The following is a 14111-nucleotide window of genomic DNA, read 5'->3' on the forward strand; positions in this document are numbered from 1 at the left end:
CTTAGCTGCCCATATAGACAATTTTGAAGTATTCCTAATTTCCAGATATGGGATGCTCAACCTGAACTGGCACTCGGGTAGTAGAGAAAAAAAAACACATGTGAAAATTGGGCTTCTTTATCACCAACGAACATAGGGCAGCATAATCTTATCAGATTGTGGTTAAAATACCAAAGTTAACTATGTCCTATCCACTGTTATGTAATGATTTATAATATATGCCTAAAAAGTGCCTAGCAATATTATGTCTTTTTATTGCAGGAGGTCATAATTTTCAGCTAAAAGGTTCCTAATGTTATTATGACTTTCTATGATTGAGTGGCTAGAGATTACGAAGGCTGCTCCACCAAAGACAGATAGGTGGCTATTTCTTGAATCTAAATTAGATATTCAACGAATCACCTTCTCTAACATCAAGCAGCCTTTTCAGTTATAGCACTCCAACTCTGGAAGTCTCTCCTGATGAGATTACCAGGGCTACTCCACCAAAGACAAATAGGTGGCTATTTCCTGAATCTAAATGAGATATTCGAAGAATCATCTTCTCAAACATCAAGCAGCCTTTTCACTTATAGCGCACTAACTCTGGAAGTCTCTCCTGAGGGAGATTCTGATTTCTGTTAATGCATCAAGAAAAAAAACATCTTCACATTCTCAAGATTTTAGTCTCTGGTGGATTTTCAGTTAGTGAGAGGTGAGAATTGCTTTCAATGCCAGGGAATTCTCCTGGCTGTTCCAAGTCTCTTAACAGCTATTATGATGCTAAAAGGTCTAAGGGTGACCATAATGGAAATGACACTAGAGCCATGCTGAAGTCAAAAAATCTGGGGAAAGTTTTAAAAGCTGCAGGTTCATTAAATTCTTAGGAATCTCAAGGAAAAGCAAATAAAATAGACCCATTGGCACTTTCTACTAATAGTAATAACAACCTGAAATGTAAAGAAGATTCGACACAAATTGTGTTTATCTAATGCTTGTTTGGTTACTTCCAACCATGAAAGGGCATTTGAATTCCTTGGGATCAAAGCAAAGAAGTATGTTCTTTGGGGCATTTCTGTCTTTTTCCAGCAAATGAAAACAATGCAAAAGAAAGGTTGCTGTCCTGATTTCAAAGCTGACTCTCAGTGGCCCTTTTATCCAATGCAATTATTACTGGGTACCTTAGTGGAAAAATAAATTGCACTCATTTCAGAAACAAAAAAGCCCTCAACGTGTTAAAAATAATTACTTTCATGCTTGAAATACATAATGATGGAAGTTCATTTGTGCTTGTTCACCAATAGCCATGTCCAAAAGCATATGAATATTGCATTTTCCCATTAGAGCTGAAAGAAGCTCACACACAATATTAATTCTATCACACTTATCTATGACTTTTCAGTGCTGCCCTTTTTTCTCAACTTGCAATACCTATGCCCCACAAAAGCATAGCTAATGGCTCTTGTTTGTTCTCCATTGGGCAGTTTAGGCTCTTATCGCAAAGCCACCTCAAAGGTAATTCAACACAATTGCCTGTCGCCTCAGTATAAAAGACAATGGCTGAGCGTGTAGCAATATTTTATTGAACGATTTAGTATCCCCATTCATGTTGTGGTTGTTTCAGATGTGTTAAGGTCACTTAAAACAAGGTGTTAATGCAGTCCAAATGTTCTTTCTGTTAAGAAAAAAATGCCTTTTTCCAGTTCTACCTCCTTAAACTTCAAAGACAAGCATATGCAGCTGTAATGGACACAGCAGTAATCTCTTTGGGTACAGTCTATTTCGACCACACAGTGAATATTACTGCAATTATCTGCCTCACAGTACACATTTCATTCCATGAGTAGTAATTCTAGCTTTGGGGAGTGGACACTTCAAAAGTTGCCAATACACCAAAGTTCGGATTAGTTCCCTTTCCTCTTTAACGCATGGACATAGGCTTTTTTCACATAAAATTTAACATGGAAATTTTGGAATCTATTGCATATCACATGAAAAAAGGTCATATCACAGCATGAGATGAGCTTGATAATACTCATGGATGAGGAATGGCTGTTGACTCTCAGCCTCTCTGTCCCTTTCACTGCCAGTGACAGCAGTGACAGGGGTGCCTATCTGATGCTGAGCAGTCTTCCTTCCTGGCTCCATGCCACGCAACTGGCAAAGGAGCCTGGGCTCTCCTTTGCCAGTCATGTGACATGGAACCATGAAGAGAGGCAGCCATTGGTAGATGCATCCCCCCTGTAGTTGGTAGCAACAGGGACATTAGGGTGGTGGCAGTTGGGCCCCTACCAACAGTGCCAAACTAGCATCTGTACAACTAGGCAGGAGGGATATCTTCTCACTACAAGGGTGGCCTAAAGTGCCCTGTAAGTCCATCATGCATGGCAAAACTAGCATTTTAAAAGCCTGTTCTAGATGGCAAAATGTGTTTGTGTAGACTGGCCTTATAACATAAGCATATGCCGATTCATCTGTAGTTTAGCCATGGAGCCTATTGGCTCCCATCGCAAGATGTACATCTACTTCTGGCAGGCTCTATGGCTAAACTACAGCTGATCTGGCATATGCTACTATGGCTTCAACATGGGAAGTTTTCCATGTTGCATTGGCAACAATGGGGGGAAGCCAGTTAGCAGATGCTTCCCCATGTGGGATGGGTTTTCCAGTAAGTTGGGTGGTGTGGGGCATGGGATGATGGGTCCCCCCCCCCCCCCCAAACAGGCACCACTGGATTTGCCATGATCCATGCAGATTCTGGCAGCCAATATGATGAGATCCTTATTTTGTTTCCACTACCATTTATATTAAAATCAGTATGGGAGGATTGGTGATACAAGCAGTCACCCTGTTGGGAAATAAGTATCACTGAACTTGATGTAGTTTACTTTTCAGCAGATGCTCATAGAGTTATATCGCATGCTTGTAATTCCAAGACAGAGGACAAAAGACATTACCTATGAACTCTTTCACACGTTGGAGACATATTAGAAATTGTTGGGATACAATGCCCTGAATCCTATTGTTAGTTCCAACTGTTGCAGATGCAGTGAATCAATTGACTCAATGTTCAACAACTCTATTCTTTAGGGGATTAGAATTCAGACCACAAAGAACCATAATTTACCTACTTTTGGCTACATGGGGAGCAGGGAAAGACCATTTGGTTTTTGGGATGCAGACTACGAGGAGGTCTATATTGACCTGAAACTCTCATCAACCTCCTCAATCCATTAATACCCAGGAAAAAGTGGGATTGCTGTTCTGCTGCATAAAAGTGATTTGGGGAGCCCAACCCCAAACAACCAAAACTTGCATCCAACTGACTAGAAGCAATCAGAACATCATGCACCAAAAATAGCCCTCTGATCTTCCAAGCATGCATTCTCTTTACTTATTCAATTGCAAAAAAAAAAAAAAAAAAAACCTAACAAAAAGAATCCACCATAACAGACAATTAGCAACAACAATTAATGTTAGGAAGAGACTGCCATGCTCACCTTGCCAGTGATGCTTGTAATCGCACATGCGTGATAGAGCAATCATCATGGCACAATAGAGAGGTAGAATTGCTGCACACAGCCGCCAGCTTTTCCCACGACCTTTTTCAGTGAAGCAGTGCAACTTCCCCGCCAAGTAGAAGGTGGTAAAGCCAAGGCCTGAAAATGCAACTGTCAAAAGAAACAGAAAATGCAGAACCAGGTAGTGAACAAGAGTTAGCAGAATGAAAGGAGAAGTCACTTATAGGAATATCCATATGGAAATCCAATTCTCTTTCTCCAGGGAAGCAGCTGCCCAGGAAAACAAGTAATCATAGCATGTCATTTAATGATTACTTCTGCCCAGACAATTCATTGTAATTACAAAATTAAAAAGCAAAAGCACTCCTCCTCCAGTAGTAGTATTTCACAGAATGAGGCACATGTTAGAACCCCAAATGGATGAAATCCTCAGTGGTAAAGACTCTAGCTAATACTGAAGCCACAAATTCTCAAATCTTCAATATTTAAGTAAACAATTGACAGATCCTAAACCTATCCCCAATTTATAGTGTTTTGTCATTGTTTATTTCATTTACCACTCAGAGTTTGCCAAAACTCCTTTCAGATCATCCATGTCCATCTCAAAATCATTGTTTGCTTGACCATATATCAAATTATGTCCTTCACACAAAAAAACCCAGGTATGAAAAATGCAATCATAACACAGTATATTGAACAACTAACAGTTCATTGCATTCTCAGGACATCCAAACTGAGATGCTTGAAGTGGCCAGTTGACCAGCCTAAAAATAAATATTTATAAATGATTTAAAAAGCACAGTCAATCCTTGAGTTACAAACAACCAACTTACAAATGACTCATAGTTAAGAACGGGGGTGAGACAACACTAATGACATCATACAGAGCTAGATTTGGCAGCAAATGCCAATCTAGCCCCAATCTCCCACGGAGGTGGCTGGCTCTGATCACATGACGTCATACAAGCTCTTTAGGTGAAGGAGGATGGAACTGGCATACTGCTGCCACCCTGCAACATGGGTTGCAATTCCTTCAATGGGGGAAGCCGTGCGCTCCATGCATGCACCACACTATCCCCTGTGTGAAGAGCTGCCAGAGGAGCCCAGTGATGCGGGGCATGTGCCGGTAGCTTCCCAAAACCCGGCATGAACTGGAGTGCCTCCGAGAGCTGCCGACAAAGGTATCAGGAGGTGCTTGGTGAGAGTAAACTACCACTTGGAAGGGAAATTCACTCCTAGAAAAGTTATCATGGAGAAAAGGTGCCTCAGCTAAAGCTTTATAACCAATCATTGTTTCCAAAACAAGCCACATCGAATTGTCACAGGGACAGAAAGTGAGGTGAAATCTTCTGAGCAGGGAGACATACAGCAAAACAAACATCACAGGGGTGTTAACCCTTCCCTGTGCTATCCATAGCTTATATGGCTGGACTTACACTTGAAAAATGTACCTGTTTTAACTTACATACAAATTCAACTTAAGAACGAGCTTCCCGAACTTGTCTTGTTCATAACATGGGGACTTGACTTCAGACAAAATACAATGCTAGCATTATAATGTGTGTTCTTGGCTCAAATCATACAATCATTCATGACTTTCAAAGTAAAGTGGATTCTGAGAGATGGCAAGACAAGCAATGAGCACAACTATGTTTGTATAATGGTGTCCAATTCCTCCCCCCGCAAAAGGGGAGCAAAAATGAAATAAATAATGCAGGTTCTTACCTGATGCAAAGTCAATGCCACTTGATAATTCAAGAAAACATAATGGATAAATGGAATTTATCTTTACACCCACACAATGTGGGGCACCAATGGAAGATCTATTTTTGTTAAAGGTTTTTGAAGTACAACTCCCATAATCCCCAGCACTGGCCATGCTGGCTGGGGCTGGTATGGGATGATGTTCAACAACATCCAGAGGGCCTCAGATCCTCTTGCAAAGCAATGTGATTTAAAATGGAATAGACACTTGCATTAACTTAAACGGAAAAATCTAATTAAAATCAATTTCATATCCAATAACTGATTCATTTGTTTTCTAAAACCTTGCCACAGGCCTTCAAATGTCCCACTGTACATACTTTCCCACACTAATTGAAAAATGCAATTACTTCCATGTATTGAAGATGAAATAACTTTATTTCTTTCTTCCTTCCTTTCTTCCCCTCTTTTCTCTCACCGCCACCCCCTCATTTGGCAGTTTCAAGCCTACAAACTATTATGCACAATTAACGATGAGCTGCCTTTCATCTTTAATCACACCAACAGATCTCCTATTTTAAACAAAAACAACACACTGAATTGAATACTGTGTTCTGATTTAAATTGGGAAGTCAAATAATGGTGGGTTTTTTTTGTAATCAGGCTAATTTAAGTTCATTTAGCCAACAATGTTTTAAGAATACTTTTGTAAAAAACACATCTCAGAAAAGTGGTCCAGAAGTCATGTTCAGATCTGATTCACAGAAAAGGGGAGCATATGAAACTTTCAAAATTAATTCTCAAAATAAAAAATACTGTAGCACTTTGGGGTGAAGTGCCACTCTGTACCCCTTCTTCTGATGAATATTATGTGATCCTGAGCAGTATATGTCTGGTTTGGGATCACTGAAAGTGGCTACCTTTTGCATGTGAGCTTAATTTCTTAATATCATGGAACCAGTACGTCATGTTGCAGGCGCTATATTTGTCCTGAACTAGGCAAAGGTTTATATCTCTGCTGAATTAACTTCTAGTCTTTCCCACTTTTCTTTAAAATATTTTGCTGAGTTGTTCCAAGGATAATAATGGGAGAAGCATGATCCCAGGGGCTCACATGTCTTTACACTAATGCACAGAGTATGGGAAATAAACAAGACGAACTCCAACTTCTAGCACAACATCACAAATATGATATCATAGCCATCACTGAAACCTGGTGGGATGACTCCTATCGCTGGAATGTAGATATCGAGGGGTATAACCTCTTTCACAGAAACCAAACAAAGGGGAGAGGAGGCGGAGTAGCCTTATATGTCAAAAACTCTTATGCTGCAGAAGAAATTCAAGACAGCAATCTGGGAAACCAGCTTGAAATCATCTGGATAAGAATCAAGGGAACTGGGACTCAAAAAGATGTCGTTGTAGGCGTCTACTACAGACCCCCAAGCCAGGAGGAAGATCTTGATTAAGTCTTCTGCCAACAGTTGACCAAACAGGCACAGAAAAGAGATGTAGTAGTCATGGGCGATTTCAACTATCCCGATATTTGCTGGAAAACAAACTCGGCCAAGAGTACAAGGTCCAACAAATTCCTCGCTTGCCTAGCAGACAATTTCATGGTCCAGAAGGTAGAAGAGGCAACAAGGGGATTGGCTACTCTTGATCTCATCCTAACAAATGCGGAGGACCTGATCGATGCGGTCGAAGTGGTAGGATCCTTAGGGGCAAGTGACCATGTGCTCCTGCAATTTGAGGTACAAAGGAAGGCCGAAACTAAGACAAGTCAAACCCGCATTTTGGACTTTAGGAGAGCTGATTTTCAAAAAATGAAGGAAACGCTGAGCAGCATTCCGTGGACACAGATACTAAAAGACAAGGGAGCTACGGATGGATGGGAATTTCTCAAGAGTGAAATACTCAAGGCGCAATTGCAAACCGTGCCAACAAAGAGAAAAAATAGGACAAGTGCAAAGAAGCCAGAATGGATGTCCAAAGAACTTCTAACTGTGCTAAGACACAAAAGAGACATGCACAAGAAGTGGAAAAAGGGAGAAATCACCAAAGAAGAATTCAAACAAATAGCCAACACCTGTAGGGAAAAGGTCCGCAAAGCTAAAGCAAAAAACGAGCTCAGACTTGCCAGGGACATTAAAAACAATAAAAAGGGCTTCTATTCTTATGTCAGTAGAAAAAGGAAAAACAAGGAGGCGATAGGACCTCTTCGAGGAGAAAATGGGGCAATGCTGACAGGGGATAGGGAAAAAGCAGAACTACTTAATGCCTTCTTTGCCTCGGTCTTCTCACAAAAAGAGAGTCTTCAACCTCAGGAAGATGGAGTGGATGAGGGATTGGAGGACATCCAACCCCAAATTGGGAAAGAAGTCGTCCAGGAATACCTGGCCGCTCTTAATGAGTTCAAGTCCCCAGGGCCAGATCAACTACACCCCAGAGTATTGAAGGAACTAGCGGAAGTAATTTCGGAACCATTGGCAACCATCTTTGAGAGTTCTTGGAGAACGGGAGAAGTTCCAGCAGATTGGAGGAGGGCCAATGTGGTCCCAATCTTCAAGAAGGGAAAAAAGGATGACCCAAACAACTACCGTCCGGTCAGCCTCACGTCGATACCGGGCAAGATTCTGGAAAAGATTGTTAAGGAAGCGGTCTGCAAACACTTAGAAACAAATGCAATCATCGCTAATAGTCAACATGGATTTATCAAAAACAAGTCATGCCAGACTAATCTGATCTCTTTCTTCGATAGAGCTACAAGCTGGGTAGAAGCGGGGAATGCCGTGGATGTAGCGTACCTGGATTTCAGTAAGGCCTTCGACAAGGTCCCCCATGACCTTCTGGCAAGGAAACTAGTCCAATGTGGGCTAGGCAAAACTACGGTGAGGTGGATCTGTAATTGGTTAAGTGGACGAACACAGAGAGTGCTCACTAATGCTTCCTCTTCATCTTGGAAAGAAGTGACAAGTGGAGTGCCGCAGGGTTCCATCCTGGGCCCGGTCCTGTTCAACATCTTTATTAATGACTTAGATGAAGGGCTAGAAGGCATGATCATCAAGTTTGCAGACGACACCAAATTGGGAGGGATAGCCAATAGTCCAGAGGACAGGAGCAGAATTCAAAACGATCTTGACAGATTAGAGAGATGGGCCAAAACTAACAAAATGAAGTTCAACAGTGACAAATGCAAGATACTCCACTTTGGCAGAAAAAATGAAATGCAAAGATACAGAATGGGGGACGCCTGGCTCGAGAGCAGTACGTGTGAAAAAGATCTTGGAGTCCTCGTGGACAACAAGTTAAACATGAGCCAACAATGTGATGTGGCGGCAAAAAAAGCCAATGGGATTTTGGCCTGCATCAATAGGAGCATAGTGTCTAGATCTAAGGAAGTAATGCTACCCCTCTATTCTGCTTTGGTTAGACCACATCTGGAATATTGTGTCCAGTTCTGGGCACCACAATTCAAGAGAGATATTGACAAGCTGGAATGTGTCCAGAGGAAGAGGGCAACTAAAATGATCAAGGGTCTGGAGAACAAGCCCTATGAGGAGCGGCTTAGGGAACTGGGCATGTTTAGCCTGAAGAAGAGAAGGCTGAGAGGAGATATGATAGCCATGTATAAATATGTGAGAGGAAGCCACAGGGAGGAGGGAGCAAGCTTGTTTTCTGCTTCCTTGGAGACTAGGATGCGGAACAATGGCTTCAAACTACAAGAGAGGAGATTCCATCTGAACATTAGGAAGAACTTCCTGACTGTGAGAGCCGTTCAGCAGTGGAACTCTCTGCCCCGGAGTGTGGTGGAGGCTCCTTCTTTGGAAGCTTTTAAGCAGAGGCTGGATGGCCATTTGTCAGGGGTGATTTGAATGCAATATTCCTGCTTCTTGGCAGGGGGTTGGACTGGATGGCCCATGAGGTCTCTTCCAACTCTTTGATTCTATGATTCTATGTTTGCTCTATGCCACCTCACACAAGATGGACAATAAGTTGGACAATTCATACATCATGATATGGAAAAATTCTTATGTTAGGGCTCCATAGCATATGCCATGACAGTATGAAGCAGTCAAAATAGTCCTGTGATTATGGTTTTCTTCATGATAATGCACATAAATGTAAAGCCCAATTCCACCTGTTACCTCAGAGTAGACTCACTGCATTGATGGATACTTAGGGTGCATCTACACTGTAGAATAAATGAAATTTCCCACTATTTTAACTGCCATTGAAGTCTCGTAATGAGTAACTCAACAAACCACAACTTAAACATGTGTTTGCTTTATGTGATCAAATATACAAACAAATGTGCATCTCCTTAGAAATATTTTATGGTGATTTAGTTTTAAGTAATGAAAATTCTAGATAAGAGGATGTGGACAGTGGTACTCAGAGGACATAACTCAGTTACATAGGAGGTTGGTTGAAATGTAACACCTCCAAATTGACCAAAACCTAGAAGTTGTTTCCTCCTCTTCCCCTTTTTTCTAAATCTTGCGTATACTAGCACAACTCCTAGATTTCCTATATAACTCAACTGCATCCTTCAATATACATGCCAATTATTAAATATATCTGAAGTGAGGTTTCTTCTGTGGTGTAAGTTGTATATACAGCTATGACCCCGCTCTGTGGATGTTCACATGGACATATATCAACATCAAGAGGAGATATAAACTGAACATATACCATAAGGCTGAACTATATAGTGATGTTCTTGGCTTGTTTAATAAAACTTTGAAATAAATATCCAAATAGATGTCGTTTGTGCTACCATCCCATTACACTAAAACTGTGGGTAAAATACCTGGTTTCTATCAGGCATAATATTATGGTTTGATATGTAGCTCAGTGGCAGCTGGTGACTCCTATGTCATTGGGATAGTGAAGCTATTCCAAATTTTAGACTGAACTTTACAAGAGCTATCCAAGGTGCTGAACCTAATTTATGGATAAGGTTTAGTACCATGGATAACTTATTTAACGTTGGAGTGGATTCATTATCCTATTAACATAGAAGTCAACATCTACCACTGTTGTAGCCAAACATTAATATATAATTTTCTGGTTTTGGGGGGCCGAGGAAATCTTAGAAGGTTTCTAGTATCATGTATGAGAGAAGTAAAGAGATAAGCAGAAGAAGGTACAACATGTGTTATTGGACCAGTATAAATTCAACAGCCTTCCTCAACTTGCTACTCTGGACATATTTTGGACTACAGCTTCTATCATTACTATCTATGGCAAATAGATAGGCACAGCTCCATCATAGGTGTGCCCAGAAGCAGATGAATGGCCCTCCCTCCATCCTAACTGCCACCGTCCTAGCATTGGAAGGAAAAAAGATGAGGCAGGCATGGCTTCATCATGCCCAGATCCAAAGGCAGATGAAATGCCCTCCATCCATCCTGCCCTAGCATTGGAACAAGAAAAGACGAGGCAGGCACATGTCCATTATGCTTAAGCTCAGAAGAAAATGATCCCAAATGATACTGCTGAAGCCTTAGAAGAAGGAAAGAACCAGCAATATCTGATGAATTTGTCCTTAAGTGTTTATCTTATGGAGATTGTAAGCCTGAGGGTGGAAATTGTCCAATTAACAATTTGTAAGCTGCTATCAGAGCCTTTTTGGCTGAAAGGAAGGATATAATCACTCCAAATAAATAAATAAGATAGCTGAGGAGGATGAGAGCCATAGCACCTGACAGGTACTGTGTTAATAAAGGCACTGTACTTGCTGAAAATTACCTCTCAGCTATTTTATAATAGCTACAAACATTAGGATATTATACAGAAATTCAAGAACAATTTCCCTTCCCTGTTACAAATAGATATGAAAAGACATTGTTGGCTGTTTAGTAATTTCTCAAGTCTAAACACAGTCTCTCATTTGGGAATATTTAAAGCAACAAATAATGTTTGTCACATTTAACATAACCATTTGACTGGTTGACATAAACAACAAAAATGATATCTCCTTAAATAAAATGGAAGGAATGGAAGATTTATCTCTAGTCCAGCAAGGTACTGCAGGTTAATGGGACACATTATCTAGTGAGAAAGATGCTTTACTGTCTGCTTTTTATTAAGAGCTTCCCCAAGTCTTTTTGATGATAAAGCAAAATGCTGTCATGATAAAGCAAAATACAGCTCCAATCATGATGATAAGGAGTGGCTGGAAGGGGGCTAGTGGCTGGAAGGGGGCTGTGCCGCAGCTAGTTAGTAGCCAACTGCATTAAATCACTACCAACCGAGAGGTCATGTGTTCGAAGCCAGCCCAGGTTGGAGTAAGCTCCCAACCATTAATAGTCTAGCTTGCTGTTGCATCTGTCAAGTAGGAAATTTAGGTACCTCTTTATGCAGGGAGGCTAATTTAACTAATTTACAACGCCATAAAACCTTCCAGCAATGTGCAGAAGAATGAGGAAGTACTCCATCAAGGGATCCAGTGTCACCTGTGGCTGGAACCGAGCATATCCTCATGAAGCTAAGAAAAGCTGGAATGTTACATTGCCTGTGTGTGTGTCTGTATATGTTGTATGTCTAAGTGGCATTGAATGTTTGCCATGTATATGTGCATTGTAATTCGCCCTGAGTCCCCTGCAGGGTGAGAAGGTTGGAATATAAATACTGTAAATAAATAAATAAATAAATAAATAAATAAATAAGGGCCAGAGAAGGAGATGGTCAGCAGATCCCAGCAGTCTCCCCAGCCTAGATCAGTCACTGTTGAAAAGGAGCTTTCAGCAATAAGAGCCACTCCCTAGCAGTCTGAGCAAACTGAAGCAAATATGTCAGAACCAACTAGCAAAGAATTAAACATACCTGTAGAATGCAGAAGGGAGTGTGCAGAGTTTCACAGGTCTTTAAGATTAGCAGAGAAATTAGCACTAAACAAACAATAGCTGAGATCTTAGGACAAAGAGACTCAGTTGGAAGGCTTGTTGTGGAAGTCGATGTCATTGTTTACTTGCCGAACCCTGACTCTGCTTCTCTTTGGACACTTGACATTTTGGATCTTGGATTATGACCCTGGCTATGGTTTGTTCCTTATCTGACGCTGTAGTTCTCCAGCTTGACGTCAGTAAATGAACTTTGAACTATAGCATTGGTTTGCCCTTATTGGTAGTTGTTTAGACTTGAACATTCAGAGCATGGTAGCCTAGGTATACAGTGAGGAATGTGGCACATAGCTTTGTCTTCCAGGGCAGGGAAATTGCATTTGGCTCATGTGGAACAACTGATAAGTCAACCACTATTGCTGACCATCATTTGCCACCTAATATAATTATTTATTTTATTTATTTATTATTTGCACTTGTTAACCGCCACTCTCAGCCCGAAGGCGACTCGTGGCGGTGTACAGAACATAGAACATAAAGACAACAGTTACAGTAAATCAGGGCCATAACACACATCTTACTAACACACAGCTAATTAAACTAAAAATCCGCTTCGTCTTGTTTGGGTCATAGTCAATCTCGTAGTCATAGTCCATTCCGGTGATCATTCCAAAAACATAGCACTTAATTGAAGGCCTTTTCGAAGAGCCAGGTTTTCAGGCCCTTGCGGAAGGCCATGAGGGAAGGCGCCTGTCTAATTTCAGCGGGGAGGGAGTTCCACAGCCGGGGGGCCACCACCGAGAAGGCCCGCTCTCTAGTCCCCGCCAAGCGTGCCTGTGAGGCAGGCGGGACCGAGAGAAGGGCCTCCCCGGATGATCTCAAGGTCCTCGTGGGCTCGTAGGCCGAGATGCGGTACTCAAGGTATTTTGGGCCGGAACCGTTTAGGGCTTTGTAGGTTAACACCAGCACCTTGAATTGGGCCCGGTAGCTGATCGGCAGCCAGTGGAGCTGGGACAGCAAGGGCGTTGTGCGCTCCCTGTGTCCCGCTCCGGTTAACAACATGGCTGCCGCGCGCTGGACTAGCTGGAGCTTCCGGGCCGTCTTCAAGGGCAGCCCCACGTAGAGAGCGTTGCAGTAGTCGAGGCGGGATGTGACCAAAGCGTGTACCACCGTGGCCAAGTCAGACTTCCCAAGATACGGGCGCAGCTGGCCACGAGCCGAAGCTGTGCAAATGCTCCCCTGGTCACCGCTGAAACCTGGGGATCCAGGCTCAGCGATGAGTCCAGGGTCACTCAATCCACCTTCAATCCACCCAGTGATAGAGCTAGTCATGATTGTAGAGAAGTCTATTTAATTTTGTGATCTTACTTAAAATGTTTGATTACACTAAGTTTAGTTTAATGATTTTCATTCAGTGGAAATGGGATTTCTATTCCTATATTAATAGAGAAACACGAGTCCTCTGTGGGGGATAAACAGGTGGTACATGCTACGAAGTCATACTACAGAAGTTAACAACAAAACAGTGAAAGCAATGTATGGTTCATTTTAAAAACCAAGTAAGTTTGTTAAAAAGAGAAATTTAATAATTTCTTCTAGGGGAAAAATTAATCATAATGAGTTTCTAACAACAACTAAAATGGTAGGCTTTGTGTAAGGAGCTTCCCTGAGGTTTCAATGTTACAAAAAGTACGGTCTCAGAAGGGATTCTAGAATATAAGATTATTTTTCTTTTTAACTATAAAACAAAGGCAAAATAAGGAAGACAGAAATGATCGCATCCCTAGAGCTTTCAAGCCCTTTTAAGAAAACAGACTTTAATGGGTTCCCTCCATCTTCTGGGAAATGAATACATGTAATTGGAGGGAAAGGCCATGAAACAAAGTAGATGAACATGTGTCCTTATTGAATTAAACATATTATGTGAATTAAACAGGTTTTATTATCAGAAGGGATACAGATTTGTTACTTTAGTCATTTCCTATATTGCTTTTTCCAAAATGAATACTATTTTTCATGAATATGTGTGAGAGAGGCAAAGAGATAATTACTTTAACAC

At 41.4% G+C, this 14111-nt stretch overlaps 1 protein-coding gene across 1 annotated transcript in view; it reads right to left on the bottom strand.

Annotated features, from left to right (window-relative positions):
* PLPP4 (phospholipid phosphatase 4) overlaps nucleotides 1–14111 on the bottom strand; it is a 145052-nt gene that overhangs the window by 11244 nt on the left and 119697 nt on the right. Inside the window, exon 6 of the mRNA XM_060768541.2 lies at nucleotides 3480–3650. Within this exon, the coding sequence (XP_060624524.1) occupies nucleotides 3480–3650 (171 nt within the window). The remainder of the gene's footprint in view (nucleotides 1–3479; nucleotides 3651–14111) is intronic.

The sequence above is a fragment of the Anolis sagrei genome, chromosome 3, assembly GCF_037176765.1.
Source record: "Anolis sagrei isolate rAnoSag1 chromosome 3, rAnoSag1.mat, whole genome shotgun sequence".
Lineage (NCBI taxonomy): Eukaryota > Metazoa > Chordata > Lepidosauria > Squamata > Dactyloidae > Anolis > Anolis sagrei.